Raw genomic sequence first — 20,450 nt, 5'->3', positions numbered from 1 at the left:
TGACGCTCCTGTCAGCATTTGTTTATGTCCTCTTATTAGGGACTTAATTTACAGTCAGCTCTCGCCCTGTAAGTCTGCAAGAGCGGGGCCCTTTCAAAATGGGCTCAACCCATCGTATTAGTTCAATAATCAACCTTTTGAACTCTCCCATCACAGCTTTGTTAAAGTCGGACACCTGCTGTGTGCCGTTACCCCCGGATACATGGAGGTATCTGTTGCTCATGCTGTGGGGGATCAGGGGAAACATGCCCCGCACAACAGACATGCCTGTTTCCATGTTACTGAAATGCATCTGTGAAGTGGAGTGATACATGTTCTTAAATGGAGCAAGTGGGTGCCAGGAACTTATTATCTGCTTGTTGTCGGTGCATGAAATCCCTATTTTCCCTTGCTGAGTGATTCTTATTTAATGGAAATAATCTGATTTGTTTAATATAATCTTGGTATAAAATGATTATATATCCTCTTTTAGTAGTTCATGATATTCTAATATGTACCCACAATTAGTATTCGGTTAGTTTTTAACTCAAGTTAAACACTGGGTTGAAAGAAATGAAAATGTCAGTGAAGACATTATTTTATTGACAAAGGAGAAGCACTGCTGTGTACTGGGTATCTGCGGTTATTTAAGTACTTGGATGTTGTTGCATATTCATCAAATATCATTTCCCTCTTCTTTCTTTCAGACGTCAAAGGGCCAGAGAGCGACAGCAGAAGCTTCTTGCTGAATTTGCCTCCAGGCAGAAGAGCTTCATGGAAACGGCCATGGATGTCGGTAAGAACGGACAGCTCACCTTTTTTTCTTAATTCTGTTTGCAAATAGTTTGTCTCCTTTTATCTGGCATAGTTACAGAAACACAGCCATACCTCTCCAAAGGGCTATGTCGGTGCTGGGGAAAGGTCTGGATCCACACTTTATCATTTTGCCATACAGGAAAAATGCTCTGACTTGTTTCTTTAAACTGATCACAATCACAAAGACAAATCTGCAACTTACACCGAGCAATGTTTATGCCTTCTGCGAGGACTCAGAGAGCCTGCTGTAGTGTGTACAGTTCATGCGCCTCTCTAGTGTGTTAATCACGCTGGGTTTGTTTTGACATTGGTGTAAAATACCTTTTTTATAAACGCTCCAAATACAAAGCAACCCTTTTCCTCTGAAGGACATCCTGCTACAGTAGCCCTTGAAGAAAAGCGCTGTTGGCTAAAAAAAAAAACGTATCATAGTTCAAACCTTTCCACTGAGGCAAGGTGAGAGTGGGCAGAGTCTTTGCTCGTGGTCTCTGCAGGCCTGTTAGGAGAAATTGAGAGGAGAGCGCTCCTGTGGGAGTGTGGGGGGGGCCGCTGGCTGAGGGCTGAGGGCACATAGGATCAGAGCACTAATAGTGGGCTTTACTCCCAGGGCCCACCTTGACACAGCATGGTTAGTGAATGAATAATGAGCGCTGTGATCAGACGGGACCATTCTGGCAGGCCTGTATCATGACCTCTTCAGCTGAGCATTCACTTTAGTTGCTGTACTTCAAATCACGGCTAAGTACGATTTGAATGGGATGGAAAGAAGACATCAATGACACATTTCCGTAACCAAGGTTCAGGTAGTACCATGTCACAGGCGGCTGGTTTGCTGTTCGGTCTTATCGTCAGCATTAAAACCACTTTTTGTCACATGATAAATAAAAGGTCAATAAAAACACATTGGAATTTTTGGTAGGATTTTATTTAAGTTTGGAAGAGAAAATAAAGAAATATATAAATCTAAAATTGGGAATTTAATCCAAGAGACGCAAACTGGTAGCCTGTATCTGTTTTTTGATATTACCGGTAATTCTCCTTTCCTTTATTATTATTATTATTATTATTATTATTATTATATATAAAGGTGCAGATATTTAGTGGTCAATTCAATGAAATGACAAAAATAAAATACATTGCCTCCTGTGAATAATAGTTTTTTTTTTTTTGCCTAGCTTTTAAGATTTTTCTATGAGATAACATTTTGTTAATTGTATATATTTTGTTACTTAAAGCAATGAAATGAACTTGACATTTTCAACAACAATGTGTCGCTCGTGTCCCAGTTACTTATAATTATCAAAGTAAGTACGAGTTTTCAGAGCTCTTTCCAAAAAGAGATGTAAAATATTTCAGTGTGCCAAACATCAAATTCAAGTGTGTAGGCAGATATCATAAAAATATGGATCAAACATATCTGCAAGGAGATTGATAGTATCCTCAATAATCTAATATAAAAACATGCTAACAATAAAGACCTATTCTAAACTGTAAGGTTCAGAATTGCATGTCGTATGAAGCATAAAACACACTCACTTACATTGTGTGTTTTGTGTGTGTTTCATCTCATCTTTCAGTTTTGTGTGTTGGTTGGTTGTTATGTACCGGGCGGGCCTGGGGCTCAAGCCGTGGTGTTGACATCTAAATGCATCTTTCATTTCCCCAGGAACACAGTGACCTCTCTTGAAAACATATTCTTCCAAAAGGCAATAAATCAACACAGGTTGACATTTGTCCACAATATTTACTGCTCAAATTGAACACGGTTCTTAACATTTAAAACTCATTTCATATCAGTAATTAATTTCTGGTGCTGTGGTTATCATGCGAAGATAGGGGTGGCAGAGAGTGAATTTACATTTGTTTCCAGTATTAGTAAATATCGCATTCTCCATTGTTTCTCCCATGACTAAACAATCAAGAAAGTATGTTTTCAGAATTGGATATTTCCAGGGTTAATTAGTAAGGAGCGGTGTTGTGTTACTGAGCGTTTGTTGTCTGAGTAGAAGCTGGGTTTGTACTCAGTTACCCCCCCCCCCCCCCCCCTAGCATCATGGTGTGTTGTGTCTGATCTACATCGTGATGCTTTTTATTACCTGTAAGAGTTTTTGATTGGATGCTTTACCCACACAGAGGGGAATGTACAGTAATACAGATTTCTGAACCTGAATTATTTCTTCTCTTATCCTCTCAGCATAGTATTTCCAGTATGGCTGCTCAATTAATCATTTTTTTATTCGCAATTACGATTTTGGCTTGCAACGATAATGAAAACAACATAATCGAAATAAAACGATTTTTTTTTTATTTTAATTTAATTTTGTATTGGTTTTTCAGTTGAATTATTCTTAAAGTTCAGGGTAATCAACTATTAAATACATACTGTTCACATTTTTTTTTCAATAAATGGATGTTTTCAAAGTAAATGGATAATCGTTTTTAATAATCCTGATATCAATTATTGACCCAATTAATCGAGATTATGATTTTTTCCATAATCGAGCAGCCCTAATTTCCAGGTTTCCAGTTATTATTAGCCTCAGCTTTTGTAGTGTATCCCATGTGTTTGATATACATCGGAAAAAAAAATTCTACTTATTTTCTTAGATTTGATCTTTTCTGTCATATATATATCTTGGTTCTGTCAACCTAGTTATTTGAATTACTGAAGAGATCCTGAACCATATTGTGTTGTTTGATACATATTTTTAGACCTGTATAAATAGAAATATGTTTCTGTGCTAGAATCCCCTGAAACGGAGGCGGCCATGGACTTAGGAGCGTCTGAAGTGATGGAGTCCGAGGTTCTTTATGACTGCGTGATCTGTGGCCAGAGCGGACCCTCCACCGAGGACAGACCCACCGGTCTTGTAGTTCTCCTCCAAGCATCCTCAGGTACTGCATGTCCCAGCATCCTCCTCTTCCATTCTCATATACCACAAAGGATAACCTACACGTCCGTTCCCCATCTTGGTTTTTGAGTACAAGTTAAACAACCACACATGACTTTTCTATTCCTCTGTTGGAAGTCTTGCCTTTAAACCAAAACGGTAGCCCCTTTGAGTCACTGAATAGGAAATCAGAATTGTTGGGGGGGAGGGTCCGACTGATTTAATTGGCTCATTCATCATTCATGTTGATCCCTGCTCACTTGGTCATTGAGCATTTCATTGTAAGAGGTCATGTCTTTTCCATTCATGCGGACAGAGGGGGATCACTCACTGCCATCCACATAAATGGCATGTTTGATGATTAATTAGTCACCCTGTAAAACGCTTCAGAAGACTGACCTCAACCTAAAAAACATCTTGTCAAATCGACCAACAGTCACCAACAGCGGTACCCACAGAACCATAATGGCATACGAAAACACTGTCCTATGTTTTGGCGACAAGACACCTTTATCATTTAAAGCTTTACGTTTTTATATTTTGATTTAATTGTTGTTAAATGTCAGGTTGTGTCTGTTTTATCAGTCATAAACAAGAATACACATTTGCTTAAGTAAAACTTTATAGGGTAGTCAATGAAAAATGTATATCTTAATTGACAATATATTAACCGTTTAAAGTTTTTTTTAATCAAGGAAAACACTTTCTGACTTGTCACCAAATAAATGAAATGTGTAATTTATCAGTGATCAGTTGTTGCCCTGATACTGCATTAACTCCGACCACAATTCCTTCTTTCTTTTTTCATCTTTCTGTTCAACACATGTATCTTCATATTTTAAACTGACCTCTGTGATTGGCTTTCAGTGCTCGGACACCGCTGCAAAAACCAAGAGGCGAAGAAGCTGCCGACGAGTGATGAAGAGCATATCTACGCTGCTGACACGTGTGGAGTGTCTCATGATGTCGTGCTCACGCTCATGCAACGATTCTTCAAAGATGTAGGTGCTTCTGAAATTATGGTCAGCTTTACACAGGAGAGGGAAAAAGGCTGAGAGCACTATTAGTGCATTTCATTGTTTTAAATTGCAGCTCAAGCTTTTTCTTCGGTCTGTTTGAACTTTGTGCCATTTAGTTTATACTGTGTGTATTGAAGCATCTGCTGGAATCCTTTTAAGAGACTGTAAATTGATAGATGGATAAAGACTACATTCTTAAATGCTTTTTACAGTCAAAGTATAGGCCAGCTAATTGCTGTAACATCGCTATAAAGATGTACAAATGTGACACAGCATTATAGAAATGCACATACTGTACCAGTTGGCAGACAAAAGCAAGTCATCATTAGAAAAACAAATAATGATTACACTAGTTGAATGTGATCAAATCTACTAAAAAGCTGGTGATTCAACCATGCAGTGTAATTGTTCGATAAAAGTTGCTGACTTTATAATATCAAATGAAAAGGGTTTATTGTAGTTTGTTAAGTCAAACTTTACATGTATTTATTTATTAGCACCACAGTACAAACATAAGGTCCAGGAGGTTGACTGCCTGAAGGCAGATTTGCATGCTTTAATGGATGTGATGTCTCTCTTGTGAACTCTGCAGAGCTCTTGTCTGCAGTCCGTGTCGATAGGCTGGGACGGAGGCGTCTACGTTCAGACCTGTGGTCACACTCTGCATATCGACTGCCACAAGTCATACATGGAGTCTCTGAGGGTAAGAGAGATCCTGACCTTATCAGTTATTTTTGATGGAAAATAATCAATTACAATTATGACAATTCAAGCATTAGTCCAGTGATGTATGGTCTGTTTTTGAGTAAAAGCTACTTAAATAAGAGAGATTTCTTAACTGTTTTGTAAGAAATTGAATACTTCTGCATTTTTTTTATTTTTTTTTTACTGATTTGACACAAGTTGAGCAAAACAATGGAATAATTTTAGCTCTGACAATAAATAGACCTGCACTCATTAACTCATTTTTTAAAACTACTTGGGCTTAATCATACACTTTTGAAAATCATTACCCTAGATCACTAGAGCCATAGATCCACTAGTCGTTGACATTAACTTTGTGTAGATTCAGTATGAGCTAAAGATTTTGAGCCAGACATTGTGAAACGCTGCGTATAATGTTGACCTTATTTAATTCCAGTGATAGGCGCCTCTTTCAAGGTCATATTCTAACTTTCACGTGTCTTTTCAGAATGACCAGGTCCTGCAGGGCTTCTCTGTGGACAAGGGGGAATTCACGTGCCCACTGTGTCGACAGTTTGCCAATAGTGTCCTTCCCTGTCGCCCCGGGCGGGGCACAGATGCTGGAGCCTGGCACTCACCCTCTAACAAGAAGACGCTGGTGCTGGTGAAGGAGGTGGGAGACCTTCAGGAGAGACTTGCACTTTTCCCAGTGAGTTAAACAATACATCCAGGAGTGTTTTACTAAAAACATCCTGTATTTTACACAGAAACATTTGAAGGACAATGCCAATGTCTTTCCATGTTTGCCATGTTTATTACAAATGACACATCTTTGGACAGTCCAACTATTGTTGAATGCATTCTTAACTTAGTGCTCACACGTTATTCTTAGCTTCCAGTTATTCTTGTTAGCTTCCAAAAATTCACTCAATAAATATTTTCTTTCTTTTAGACGGAATCCAACTTGACTAAAGAGATGGAGCTAGTTATAAAAGACGTCAAGAATACCACCCAGAGGAAATACATGGACTACGGCAAGAACCCCGGCTCCCCTGATAATGACTTCCTCTTCATGTACTCCGTGGCACGGTAAGGAGAGAGCCACACTCAGTTTAGTTGGGCTCAGCTCATAGAACCTTCTTAACACTTGTTATGTAATAAAAAAAAAAGAAATATTGTTCCTGAAAGCAGAAGAACATTTCTGTATGAGGGTTAAGGGTGCATTCACACCTAATAGTCCGCTCTCTGGTGCGCACCACACGGTTCGGTTTGCGTTCACACGGGCAAAACTCAAACGGACTATAAACTTTAAACACAAGTCATGTGCACGGAAATGCTGTTCAACCATTGGTCAAACATTAAGGGGGTAAAAACGCAAATCCCGGCAATTTCTACCGGAGCCTCCGCCATGGAGCATCGGCAGGTTATTCTCATGCTGCTGTTAATCTGGAGATCAACAGACACTAGCGTCACGCGCATATGATTATATAATCAGACAACGTCCGTTAAAAAACATTATAACACATATAATGAGAGACGTTCTGCAGTAAGGAGGGGCGTGTCACCGACGACAGGTGTTCTTACTTTTATGTAGTTGGCGGAGCATTTTTACTTTACACGACACTGTTCAACACTTCATTCTGCTTCACTCTTTAACTAAACAACCGCGGATGTCTTGAAAGACTCTTTCGCTAAAGATTTTGAAGATATTCGCGTTCTTGTGACACGTAAATACTACGCTTCCTATGTTTTGGTGCAGACTGCGTTCACACCAGCAATGAACCGCTCCAGAGTTCGCAAGCAAGCGCTCCGAGACCACCTATTTTAGCGGACCAGAGTCCGGCTGTTTAGTTCACTTAAGAGGTCTCGGACTGCGTTCACACCGACCCAAATGAAACGCACCAAGCGGCTAAACGCACCAGGGTTCGATTCAACCGGACTATACAAGGCTGGTGTGAACGCGCCCTTAATGATTTTAATTTTTTTTTTAAATTGCGATTACATTGGACTTTTATGGCAAAGGCAACATGATTTACAATATGTTGGGAATGATATCGGTAAAAATATATACATATGATTTTGGTCCTTAGTCTGTCCCACAAGGCAGTGTAGATGGGCTGAATACCACCCTTTTAAACAAAAAGACGGCATTAAAAGCTATTTTTCTTAATCTAAAATACTCCTTTGTTTTATCCCATCCCTTTTCTATCAATCCTAACTAATAAGTTATGAGTCGGTCATTTTGCGTTATCTCTTTTTCTTTGTGTCTACTGACCTCTGTGTCTGCAGTCCTCAAATGTAGAGGTCCTCTTTCTGCACCAACTCACACATCTTTACACGCATTACACACCACTGACTGTTGAGACAATGGGGATGTCACTTTCCTCCTAATGCCAGCTCCTCAGCTTGAGTAACAGTGATTGTCCATGCAAAAAGACAGTAGTGTTCTCTCTCTGTGTTAAAGTTTGACTTTGTTAACATTTAGCTCCAGAGAGGAACTGAAATTCAATACTGCAGTCTTTGCATAACACTTGCACCACATATATGGATTGCTTGCATTTTTCAAACTTGTTCAGGGAGCTGTGAAGGTTTATTTATGTATTATTAATGTTTTCATTATACTACTGCATAGGTCCTGGAAATGTTGCAAGAACAGGGCCGTTCGTGTGTACAATCAGCAGCTTTGTCAGTTTAGCCCACAGTATAGCAGAATTGATTCTTGCTCTATCTTCACTTATAGTTTGGATTTATTTAACCTTTTCTGACTTAATTTTAGGACTATTGTTTTTTTAAAGTGGTCCGTCACACCGTTCCTTTACAATGCATCGTTGTGGAGCATCTTGGTATGAGCTACTATACCTTGTTCAGTCTACCCGCCCAAATCCTTTTTTTGGCATATCCAGATTGATTTTTAGAAAGTCTGAACAAAAACGTTAAAAATTAATTGAGATTTTTGCAAATTTGATCTCGTGGCTTGGATTGCCTGCAGTCTAAATGTATCCCGAGATGACATGATGCACCTGCGATGTCCCAGTCAGACTTTTGCCATGTCACTATCCCCCCCACCCTCTGGCAAAGGCCACAAAACAAATCTTGAAATAAACAGTTACAGCCTCAGTCTACTTCCCCAGGTGTTTGCATCTCCTCGACAAGCTGGTCAAACAAAAACGACTGGCATTGAGTTAACCTTGGGGTCTTTAACTTCTCACCACTCCCTTCCCAAAAGCCCTGCCCTTCCTGGAGTGTAACTCTCCGGACCTTTTGCCCACCCAACACTGAGGTTCCCCCAGCCCTCCACCCTGAACAGCAAGATCCCCTGAGTGTGTCTTGGTGCCTGTTGGCTCTCTGAAGTTCAGTGAACAGCGCAAATTGCCCGAGGAGTGGAAAATTCCTTTGTCACAGGGGCACTCTTATCAGCAAAAGCCAGATGGAGCTTCACCGTGGCTGCATTATCTATGTGAAATTGCTTTTTCTCCCAGGGAACTCGAGGATTTGCCCCCACCTCCCTGGCCCATAGAAAGAGACGGCCATAGGCGAGATGAAAACAAGCCCAGATCATTCTTATTTTAGTATTACCTATCTGTTTTCACCATCTATGTACTTTCTTAGAGCTTCTAGTTTATTTTTTCACTGTTTTGGTATTGGCAAATTAAAATTCACAAGTGAGAAGTGTTTTTGATATGCATGGGAAATGCACGTTGGAGATTAAGCATGAACTGTGGTTGGAACAGCTTTTATGCTAATGGTGTAGCTTGTGTAAAATTAGTCTTGGAAAGCTGTCATTTACTTGATACGGTATTGCTTCTTCAAAACATGCGCAGAAAATGGCAAATGGCTTGACTAGGCAGCATCTTTCAAACGGGTAAAAGAGGCAGGATATGTAACCAAAGCTGAATATGATGAAAGTACCTCCAGCATGCTCTTTCTCTGATGAATGACGGCATCTTTAAATTAATACCTTACCTAAGATTTCAAATGTTTGTGCCATTAACATATCCCATGTAACCTTATAAACAAACAATGTTTTGGATTATGGAGATGGTATATAGGGCAACACATTTTTAAGTGTATCGTTGTGTGGTAGGGTTTATTTTAAACCTTAACTTAACTGATAATGGACTGTACTGTATCAGGGCTCAACGCTAACTTTTAAAAAGTGGTTGCCAGCAAGTCATTACTTTTTGGTTCGTTTGATCACCTTATATTTTAAAGGTCCCATGTCATGGCCATTTCTACTGATCATAATTCCATTGTTGAGGTCTACTAGAATAGATTGACATTGTTCAATGTTCCAAACTCACATTGGGGCTCGCTGCTGCGGACAGTGTGAGCTGGATTACTGGGGGGGGGGGGGGGGGGGGGTGTGTGTGTGTGTGTGTGTGTGTGTGTGTGTGTGTGTGTGTGTGTGTGTGTGTGTGTGTGTGTGTGCGTGCGCGCGCGCATCACTCTTATATTTTTTTGTGCACAATTTGCTTTTAGGTCAAGGGTTATGTTTGACAATTGTAGGTTTTGTGTCTGTCTGTTTCAAGTGTTTCTGTAATAATATGAATGTCTCGTCTCGTCTCCTCAGGACCAACCTGGAGTTGGAACTTGTTCATCGAGGAGGAAACTTGTGTTCTGGAGGAGCCAGTGCAGCCGCCCAAACGCTCATGTCTCAGTGAGTGGTTCCTCCTACCCTCTGCATCTTTTATAGTTTACAATTATGTACTTATACGTATGACTATCCAACCATGTTTTATCTGTTGGTTTTCAGCTCCTTAAAGTGTTTCCACTGCTCTTTTCATAAAATGGTTGAAAAATGTCACATGTATTGTGCAGTTTAGCTTGACAATTATAGTGCCATGTTTTGCAGGTAACTATACACATTTCCCATGAGCCTTAGTGTAATAAACTGTCTGACTTGAGAGCAAACCCTTTCTACCGTGTTACAGCTGAACCATTAACAGGGAAAAACAAAGGGTCGATTAGCAATGGCAGGCAAGGATAGATGCTGTCCCAGGTGAGTTGTTGGGAGCAGTCAGGGTAAATGAAGCAGACAAATGGGTCAAGTGCTGTTTTTAGTTGATTGTGTCTACGCTGACAAGGGCATGTGTCTAAAGGAGGATGAAAACAGTGATCTGAGTTCTCAAAGGGAAATCTGAACATGACCAATTACCAGCAAGCGCTGTATTGATGACTGATCAAAATATTATGAAGTGGGGCGAGTAGTACTGATATCGAAAGTTGATATGAAGGTGTTGGAGTTGTACAGACTACATCCCCTTCTCTGTTTGTTTAATTATTCTGTCAGAGTTGAGGCTGCTGCAGTGAAATGGCCTGTCATCCTTGAGTGGCTGGGAAGAGATTTCACACTGGAGGTTTGCCATTTATGAGCTACATTAACCACGTAGCCATGCTGACGGCCAAATGTACTCAGTTGCAGTACATTAGTGATCGTTCTTTTTTAGGGAAATGGGTTTGAAGGAAAATGGCAGACGTGTGCTAACTGAGAGCTCATGGGGTTCTTAAGCCTTTTTCCCAGTAGGATCTTCGTCTGTTCAACTGATGAGAATACGATGAAGCACAGACGAGAGCTGCCTGCAATTCCCTTGAAACCGGCCAAATCAACTCTAGAGAGTCCGCCTCCAAATTGCACGTCCTTGGTTTATTTAACTGCAAATACTTGAATTAATCTTTGGGGCTATATCGCTGAACGTTTTTACAACATTAACATAATAATATAACTCTTTCATGGAAGACATTTTGATATGTAAATAATTAAATAAATGACTGTTGAATTCATATTCCTAGTTTAATACTAAATAGTTGAACTTACATGCTTTATTGTGTCATTTGTAGAAACATCAAAGCAGACTGTATCCTTTAAGATATGTTGTCACAAGCCACGACCCAATGAAAACCGGCTAACACACTATCAATTGGCTCGACACAAATAAATGTGATCACACTTTGGACCGGAAGCTTGAAATATCATGCCTTTTCCATCTGCGTACATTTTGACATTGTATGATAATAGCAGGATTTGACTTCGCTGGATTGTATTCAATATTCCTCTCTAATTCTTCCTTAGCTCTTCTGGGTTCATCCAGGTAAGAGGTAAGCAGTGAAATAAGAGAGGAAACGAGCTGTAGAGAGGACAAATGGGATGCAATGGAGAACTGACACTCTGCTTTCTTCATGCTGTGTCTTTGTTTGCCTGTGGAGGGCAGTGTTGCTCTAAGTATTGACTGTTCACACAAGTCAAATTGCAGAACTGATTTTTTTTAAAGCCCTTTGCTGCATTACATCTTAATTCCCCGTAAAACAAAATCAAATAGGATTAGTGTTGCATATTGAAATGGGGTTTAGGTTTTACAGGAGGTTGTTGAGTTCACCTGAAGATGAAACTAATTGAATCAGTTTAAGCGCTGGCTTCTAACGAGTTCATATGTGTGTTTCAGCTTCTGCTCTTATGCTATTTTGTTTGTTTGTTAATGGACTTGGTTTTGAGTTCATAATTTAGAATACACTGATTAAATTATATCTAGACTAACAAGAAAGACAAGGACATCTCTTCAAATTGGAATATATTACTGAACATCTGAAATGACTTCCTGCCTTTTACCCATGTTACGGATTGCTGTTATGTCATACGATTTGGTACTCATAACAGCTTTTCTCCTATTAAAAGCTATCGTGGGCGCAGGAAGGATGGTGTGTGCGCAGCAGGTCTCACCTCATGTTCCATTAGTTTCACAACGAACAGGTGTGACCTGGCCAAAGATTGCTCAAGGCTATCAAACACTAGCTTGTATCCATCTGGCCTGGTTCTACCGGAGCCGAACCATTAGCCTGCAGTCGGTTCAAGTAGACTGCTTTCACCATTCGATCTACACCGGTTGCTGCTGGGGCGCGAAACTGAAGACCGAGAAGAACAAACGCTTGCTGGTTTTGTTCCCGACCTTGTCCAAAACACGACAATGATGTGTTTTTGTTTTTTATGTCTTTTCAGATCAGCTGTTCCATGTGCTGGCGATGCACATGCGACTGTACAGCATAGATTCAGCCTACAACCCCTGGACAAAGCTGACTCAGGTTATAGAACGCAGAGAGGCAGAGTGAGTGGCCTTTTCTCTAAAGTACCTCTACTAACAGTAATCTATAAATCTGCTAAATACATTTCCTTTACCCCCCCTCCACCCCCTTCTCTACTTTCCCTCACACTTTGCCTTCCTCACACAAACATGCAATCAAAGGGCCACTTTGTCCTCCCTCTTAACGCCACCATTTCCTCCTGCCCCCAACAGCTTTTGCTCCACACAAAGCCAAGCTAAAAACAGAAAGGGGACCATGGACGGTTACCATAGATACCAATGATTGCTGCATCTGGCAAATTACAGGGCACTCCATGGAGAGCAAAAAACGACCCTGTCAAATTCACTGTACTGAGAACTACTGCACAACACCAACACCGTCACCAGCGTGGCACCCCCGCTCCCAGCTGTCCACCAATCTTCAACACAAACCCGTATTTTACAAAATACGAAAGACAAAGTTTCTGCCGCACTCTTGAGTCACTACTGTACATCACAACATGTTATTTTATGCACTAATAGGTTTTCGTTTGTCAGGATTTATAAAGCTGCCAGCACTTAACGATACACGATGAGCTTGAACAACCTTTCCTCCCTGTTAGTGTTCGAAGACAGCTTTTACACCTGTTACTATCAAAGTGCTCACAGCTATAAATATTCTCAGAGGAGCCATTTAGTGCTTAAAAATACTTTGTTTCGGGAGGGGGCACAGTGTCATTGTCACCCTCGAGCAGTCAACTTGATCTAGCCTAGTTAACCGGGACAAAGAGTTTTCTACATTCTTGCCTTATTTCTATATGAAAAACCAGAGAGGAGTGTATGGAGCTTTTACAGCGTGCACATCTAGTCTGTGTGCAGTGGTCTCCGCAGGGTTGAAAGCTTCGTCCTCTCAGGCTTTCCTCCAATGCACAGTGGAATTAACTGGTGAGTGCTTTGGTAATGGAAGGTATTATTCTTTTAGTGCAGTTCCTCTCATTGAAAGCCCCCGAGGCCTTTCAAGAGCAGAGTGGAGATTGGAACATCGCTGAATTGTCAACAGAACAAGACGACATTTAAATGGAGATGGCACACAATGCGAATAATGTAACCAGGGCTACATTAAGGAAATTGCTCGGGGAATGCAAGAAAAAGCTCCTTTCATGTCGTGTATTTGTTAAGCAAATTTAAAACAAAAGACACAGCGAGACCCCTTGCTCTCAAGCCCTATTAAGAAGTCCTTTTTTAGACATGCAAAACACAACATCACTGCATTTAGGAAACTGTTAGTGTGATTTGCTTTTAGCGTTCAGACATACATTTTCCCCAGAGCCTTATTAGCAACATCGCAAAATAGAAGAATTTAGAGACACTCAAAGGAGCATGTCATAAATGACCCTCAGATGAGGTACATGTCTGTAAAAATGGGGAACAGCCATTATTTTGCAAATGGGTGTCTTTTTAATTCTAGTAGTGATTTGGCATAGCACACTACCTTCTGAATAATAAAACGCTTTTTTGGATGTTTTGCAGTGATTTTGATGATGACGAGACCCCTGAGGTACCCATGCTGTTTCGAGATATCCCATCCCTCCTGATCATCTTCGTGCTAACAATGCCCCAGCCTCTGCGAAAAGGTACAGTTCCTTTCTGCATCATGAAACTACGAGAGAGCAGGGAGTGTCTCAGTGGCTGCTGCACAAGGACGGCCCCATTATCAGCAGTAATCAGAGCTGAGTGCTGGAAAAAGCATTTCACATCTCTTATCTGAGCTCCTGTGGCCGGCCTGTGGCCGTGAGGATCAGAGAGACACGACCCCGCTGATGGGAGGGCTGCGGCTCCTTCGTGTGCCCTTCATCTCTGGCTTGTCGCTTCATCTCCTCCGTGTTAGGATCTGGCGTGGGGGGCCACCTTAAGACCTGGCCCAACACACTGCAGTCATGTTTAATAGTGATGCAGCAGGAAGAATCTGAATTGGGTTGACCGCAGACATGGACAATTTTGTATTTTTAAAACATGGTAAAAGTGAATTTATTGGAAAGTGTAGCTTTTGTTTGAATAAAAGAATCATTATAGTTAAAAACATGAAGTATAGTGTTTGCTGGTTTGTCCGATTGTTCTTAAGCTTGTGGTGTTTCAAATCATTGTTACATGGTTTTTCTTTTTCTTTCTTGAGAAATGGAAAGGCTGAGGTATGATCAGTTCCCAGAGGGTCCTTTGTACTCGATGGCTATAATGGGATGGCCTCCTTTTGTTTCCTTTCATTTCTACCTTTTTAATTGTGTCTACTGACCGTGGATCTGTCCGCAGACTTTTGCTGAAGAAGAAAACAAATGCCTCTGTTTGTTGTTCTTTTAAACCTAACCTAAATATCCTTCATTTCACGCGTTCCACCTGACACACACTGCTAATGATCCTGCTCTCTGTTCACTCAGGCTTTCTATGCTCCATTGAGAATCCAAATACAATGGCATTGTGAATAGCTGCCAACCCTCTGGAACTGGCTTTTTGTTTGCTGGAAGATCTTTTACATTCCTATATTGATCACTTTTATTTGACTGTTATGCATTCAGCCTCAATTGATCTGTGTAAATGGAGCTTCTGCGTCTACTCGGCTTGGCTTTTATACTCACTTTCACCTTCTCTCTCCCTGTGCAGAGCACTTCACCTGTGTGGTGAAGATGCTTTACAACCTGCAGTTCACCCAAGCTCTCGCTGCACTCTCCACCAAGTTCAGCCCAGAAGAGAGGCAGGCCTGGAGCACATCTGGAGCCCTGAAGAAGGTACAAGTCAGGTCACATTGAATTAGCTTGATTCATAATGACATGCTGACTTTTCAGTGTCATGTGCACAGTCAGCCTTTTTTCCTTTTTTGAAAATTCTCAGAGGCTTTAATGATGTAAAGCAAATATTACAGGCATCTAAGACAAAGTGATATTTACATGACGTCAGTTGAAATGTCTTTCTATATCCTTAGTGATGTGCTTATTTCTGAGCTTGTACTTCTGGTTTTTGCTGATTTATTGGTTTTTCCTTACTTCTGTGTATTGCCTCCATGGGCCTCTGTATTCTGTACATCTCTGTTGAACTCTTAGGTGTTATATATATATATATATAAACAATTATACTAAAAACAAATGTAGAAAAAGGATCATTCAGTAAAGATAAGGTCACAGCACTAACGGCAGCATAATGAACCTTTAATTCAAAAAGCTGTGTTAGGAGACCCCTCACTGGACTTCACTCTTCTCTCTATGCATTTTCAATTCCACTGTGTGACATTTTTAAAGTCAACTCATATCCCCTGTCTGTTGAGCTAGTAGCATCCTCCCATTGTAACCCCTGAATCCGTCTGTTCCAACAGTAAATCATTGTGTATAACTCACTATTGAGATGAATTGAGCCCCCTTTCCGTTTCATCTACGTGATTTCCACAGTCGATCTTCATTATCTTGAAATGCGTGAGAGGGTTGCATTAATTGGCTATCTGTCTTCAGTCTATTAAATCTGTATTAGTGAGTTGCTGGCTTGAATGTCAAAAGACAAATAGCTTAAAGCCTCCCCTTTAGAGTGTCTCTATGCATAAAGGAGGTTTGGATTAGTATCTTCCGACTCCACTGTCATGAACAGTAGTGCAGGCACTCACAAGCTGCCATTAAAATGGATTTGAATCTTCGATGAGGACGGCATTTATATTTGGTGCAACGCCACTGTAATTAAAATTGAAGTTGTTAAAAAAAGATGCAGTTTGAACAAAGATCAGAGCCTCGAGGAAGGAAATCCATGGGCTTGAAATTCCTCCCCAATAAATCTATGACAAAGGAGAGCAGACGAGATAAGACTGCTGTTTTATATTCAGCCCCCTTCAGCTTGATAAATGCATGCTGCTTTTCCTCTGTATCAAAAACTAAACCAGTTGAATTTAATCAGAACACACGTGCAATAATGTATCTACCACTTATTCTCAGAAGTTATGTTGTGAGGAAATAATCGTATTATTCTGCATTCATCTTTATATAGGAGCACATTTTATACTTGCACTGGTTAAGCCTTTTGATCTGCATTTGACTGTATCTTCTGATATTCGTAATTCATAGTAGTGCTCACTGTATTTGTTTGCTGTGCAATAGAAATAAACCACTTGCCTCCATTTTTTTTCCAATATTATATTTGTTAAGGAGAATTATTCACAATTGTTACAAACGTATTACTAGATTTGTTCTTCCACCCATAACAAAGCCATTTCCTGTAATGTTCTCTCCTAATTCAGTTGAAACTGGGAATCATTTGATTGAAGCGTACGTCTGTTGACTGTCAGAGGAGACTCAGGGCTGGATTTATGTATAAGGGGCTTTTTTATGTTTGATTACATATTGTCAACGTTTTGATTTTCTGCCACAGAATGCTGCAAATGCCGAGACATCTTTCGAGGCCCTGCTCAGTCACGTTATCAGTGAGCTCTCTAAGGACAAGAGTGTCTACAAGGTGAACGCTGAAGAAACATCAATGGTGAGGAACTGAAATGAATTCTGATCACAGCTGCCTTCAGGAGGCTGCTCTCTCTCCTCTGTCTTTGCGGCTCTTTTTCATTTTCATTTGAACAATGAATTGGCCATTATCCTGAGAGACACTGGTCTAATACCTCCACTAATCTCCAGGGGAGATATACATCACGGTGTTATCAGCAAGCTGTTGGCTGCTTATTGATCAAGTGTTTCTGTTGTTTCCCTCCAGCTGATGTCCGGTGTGTGGTCTCCACTGTCGATTGAGTTCAGCCTTCAGCAGCTCTGCCTGCCCTTCCTGCGTCTCTCCTGCCTCCTGCAGCATCACCTCTACGGAGACACCCTCACCGGCTGCCTGGTATGTTCCACCGTGAATCCTGCCTGCTGGAGTTACCTTACCCTTGTGTTCTTGCAGCAGGAATGATCAATATTTCTGCTAGCCTATAAATAACAATACAATCTAGCCTACATCGTTGTTAAAATTCAAACTGCAACATGCCCAGTGACCAGCATGAATGATGCCTCAATACAAACAACTTGAGGGGTTTCAGATGGAGGTTTCCCCATGTCTCAAAATGTGTGCCTGATGCCTCTAAAGACCTGAAAATGTAAAACCTGGAACGAAGCTCAGATCGGCATCAATTTCACAGCTTTTTCATAATAACAAATCATTTTCAGTTTGAAGGTTTTCAAAACAAATCTTTAGCCGCTTTCACACCAAGTACTTAGTTCCCAGCACTTAGTTCCCAGCACTTAGTTCCCAGTACTTAGTTCCCAGCACTTAGTACCCAGCACTTAGTACCCCCATGGAACTAAAGAGCAGATCGCATTCACACCAGAATAAGTTCCCTGAGGGAGGATTAGGCAAATGAAGCCGCTGACGTCACTTCTTCTTCTTCGGGTTTACTGGCAGGCCGCAAACAACTGCACAGCGTATACTGCCGAAGTCCCCGGAGTTAGGGACAGGCTTCAGTAGAAGCAGCTGGGACTCCCAGCAGCTTCTACTGAAGCCTTCAGAGTAAATCTCCAGAACGCCAACACCTCCTCATCTCCACCGCTCCCATGTTTTTTGTTGTGTTGCCATAAGTTGGTTTCTCTCCGTTGGTGCGCTGGGCTAATGCTAATGCTAATGCCAGCAAATACAATGGCGGCTTCATAACATTTTCCCGAGTTTTACGGGACGTGGTTTGTAATTCGTCCAGCCAATCAGAAATTGGAACTTTATTCTCCCCAGGAAAGTACCTGCTCTCTAGCAGGGACTGAAACGGGGGGAACAGTTCTCTTGAACTAAGTTCTCTTTTTGGTGTGAACGCAAAATCCCAGGAACTATCGGAACTAAAAGGGAAAAGTACTCCGGTGTGAAAGCGCCTTTTGTCTCCACCCTCTTTTTCAAGAAAGATGGTGAAATCCATTCAGATGTTCTGTTATTTCTCTCTCCCTGATTGAAACAGCGTGGCTTATCCACTCTCTGTTTCACTTTAATACCCCACTTGCTGTGTCATAGAGGACAAATGCAACTCATTTAGATCAGCTTTTCAATTTGGTTGCATTAAGCATAAAAAAGATAACGCAGACTCTCTCCCCCCCCCCCCCCCCTTCTGAACTATAATTACCATTGCTCATTTCCACGGCTGCTCATGTTAGCATTTCTAATTAGCTATCTTCTGTTGTCTCCTAATCCGAGCTCTGCTCTCTGACCCTTCACCTCCCACGGTCTTTGCCGACGAGAGTTTGAATCCTTTGACTTCCTTTGAGTCACAGGTGTTGGTTAAAGCAAAGAGAGTGACCTCACCAGCTGTTTCCTTTGTTTGTGTGTTCCCAGGAGGAGGAGGAGTTCCCGTCCTTGGCTGTGTGTTTGGGGCTCTTAGCCTCGGCCCCTCAGCCCTCCAACAACGCACACAGTGCCTCGTGTCTGCAGTGGGCGGCCGATGCCTTTGACCTGGTGACACAGTGGTGCGCTGAGGTCACCGGGCTCTCTCAGATGCAGGCGGAGCAATCATTGGTATGTTTGAATCTCAGACCAGAGGACACATGTGTATGTATCATGACATAGCTATACTTCATACCAGAATCTTCTTTGAGACCTCTGAGTATTGGTGTATTTCATTATTTAAAAACGTTTACCCTGCCTGCTCTTTGCTGCTCTTGAAAAGTGACATTATGTTTCCCTATCAAAATGTTGAGCCTTTTTACCTTTTGATTCATAAAAAAGACAGCAACAAATACCTGTAAATGACATGTAGATGAGACGTCCATAATCTTTTAAAATACAATATATAGAGATGTTGATCACTCTTATTTAGCTTTAAGCCCTTCCATGTGTTGTGGTTTCTTCATTCAAATAATAAATGTAGTCCTAGCTCTTTTAAACCATTTGTGCGCACCAGGGTTTATATTCAGAAAGCATCAGCATATTGTGAAATCAGAAGAGCTTTAATTGGCTGGAAGGTGTTGAAGAAGTAGTGTTGTATTTTGAGTTTGATGTCGTGTAAATGACTCGTGTCTCATGCTATTGACACTTTGAAATGAGTTTCAACCTTGGTTGACATGATCCATAGCTTGTAGTTTCTAAGGAAAATGACTGCATAACTAACCATGTGTCGTACAAGCTGTCAGTCAGTGTTTCAGTAACCTTGGATGTGTATCATTTTGCAGAAACGTAGGGTGTCCTGCATGTCAATGTAGCTTCTGATACCTATTATTATAAAGTCTTTGAGCCGAAAGATGTCATACAAAATAGGAAAGTTGAGACATAGTGAATTATTTTTGACTTTGCAAGCTGAAAGCAATTCTCAATGTTTTATCTTTAGTTAGCAGTCATTCATTTTAGTTTAAAAAAGAGCAGGAAAGAGTTTGAGGACAAAATGGATTAAGGACTGAATTGCACATTTTAGATTTATGGCCTGGTTTCAGAATATTTGAGGGACTTCTGTCTCTTTTCTCCCCTGAAGACCTTGCTCGTCCAGGAGCCTGAGTGGGCCGCGCCCCGCCTCCTGCAGCTCCCCGACAACTACAATGTCATCTTCCAGTACTATCACAGGAAGGCCTGCACTGCCTGCAAAAAAGTGCCAAAAGACCCCGCGCTCTGTCTGGTTTGTGGGGCCTTTGTCTGTCTCAAGGGCCTTTGCTGCAAACAGCAGGGTATCTGTGAATGTGTTTTGGTGAGTTTCTAAATGATTCAAGAGCTCGGGACATTTGTATTTGTTGTGAGTCCCAAAACAAGTCATTTTATCTCATTTTAAGCAGAATTGATTTACCTGTTTGACAGTGTCGGGATCCTTTTTTTAAAAATCTTTGTTTATTTGTTGTCAGCACTCCCAACATTGTGGCGCAGCTACAGGCATCTTTCTCTTGATCAACGCCTCAGTCATCATCATCATCCGTGGACATCGTTTCTGCCTGTGGGGTTCTGTTTACCTCGATGCCCACGGAGAGGAGGACCGCGATCTACGGTACAACTCATCACACACACACAGTTATAAATACTATATAATACTATACAGTTTACTT

The 20,450-nt window shown here is 41.1% G+C and overlaps 1 protein-coding gene across 1 annotated transcript in view; it reads left to right on the top strand.

The window, feature by feature from the left end:
- ubr3 (ubiquitin protein ligase E3 component n-recognin 3) overlaps window positions 1-20,450 on the top strand; it is a 37,261-nt gene that overhangs the window by 14,288 nt on the left and 2,523 nt on the right. Inside the window, 16 exon segments of the mRNA XM_079662462.1 lie at window positions 687-775; window positions 3,541-3,690; window positions 4,554-4,687; window positions 5,298-5,408; window positions 5,898-6,098; window positions 6,342-6,478; window positions 9,960-10,029; window positions 10,031-10,046; window positions 12,381-12,486; window positions 13,972-14,075; window positions 15,097-15,221; window positions 16,840-16,947; window positions 17,173-17,298; window positions 18,763-18,942; window positions 19,892-20,101; window positions 20,253-20,392. Of these exon segments, the coding sequence (XP_079518588.1) occupies window positions 687-775; window positions 3,541-3,690; window positions 4,554-4,687; window positions 5,298-5,408; window positions 5,898-6,098; window positions 6,342-6,478; window positions 9,960-10,029; window positions 10,031-10,046; window positions 12,381-12,486; window positions 13,972-14,075; window positions 15,097-15,221; window positions 16,840-16,947; window positions 17,173-17,298; window positions 18,763-18,942; window positions 19,892-20,101; window positions 20,253-20,392 (2,007 nt within the window).

The sequence above is a fragment of the Notothenia rossii genome (assembly GCF_949606895.1).
Source record: "Notothenia rossii genome assembly, chromosome: 2".
In the NCBI taxonomy this organism is placed as follows: Eukaryota; Metazoa; Chordata; class Actinopteri; order Perciformes; family Nototheniidae; genus Notothenia; species Notothenia rossii.
The sequence above is the reverse complement of the archived record's forward strand: the minus strand, read 5'-3'. Positions and strand labels throughout refer to the sequence as shown.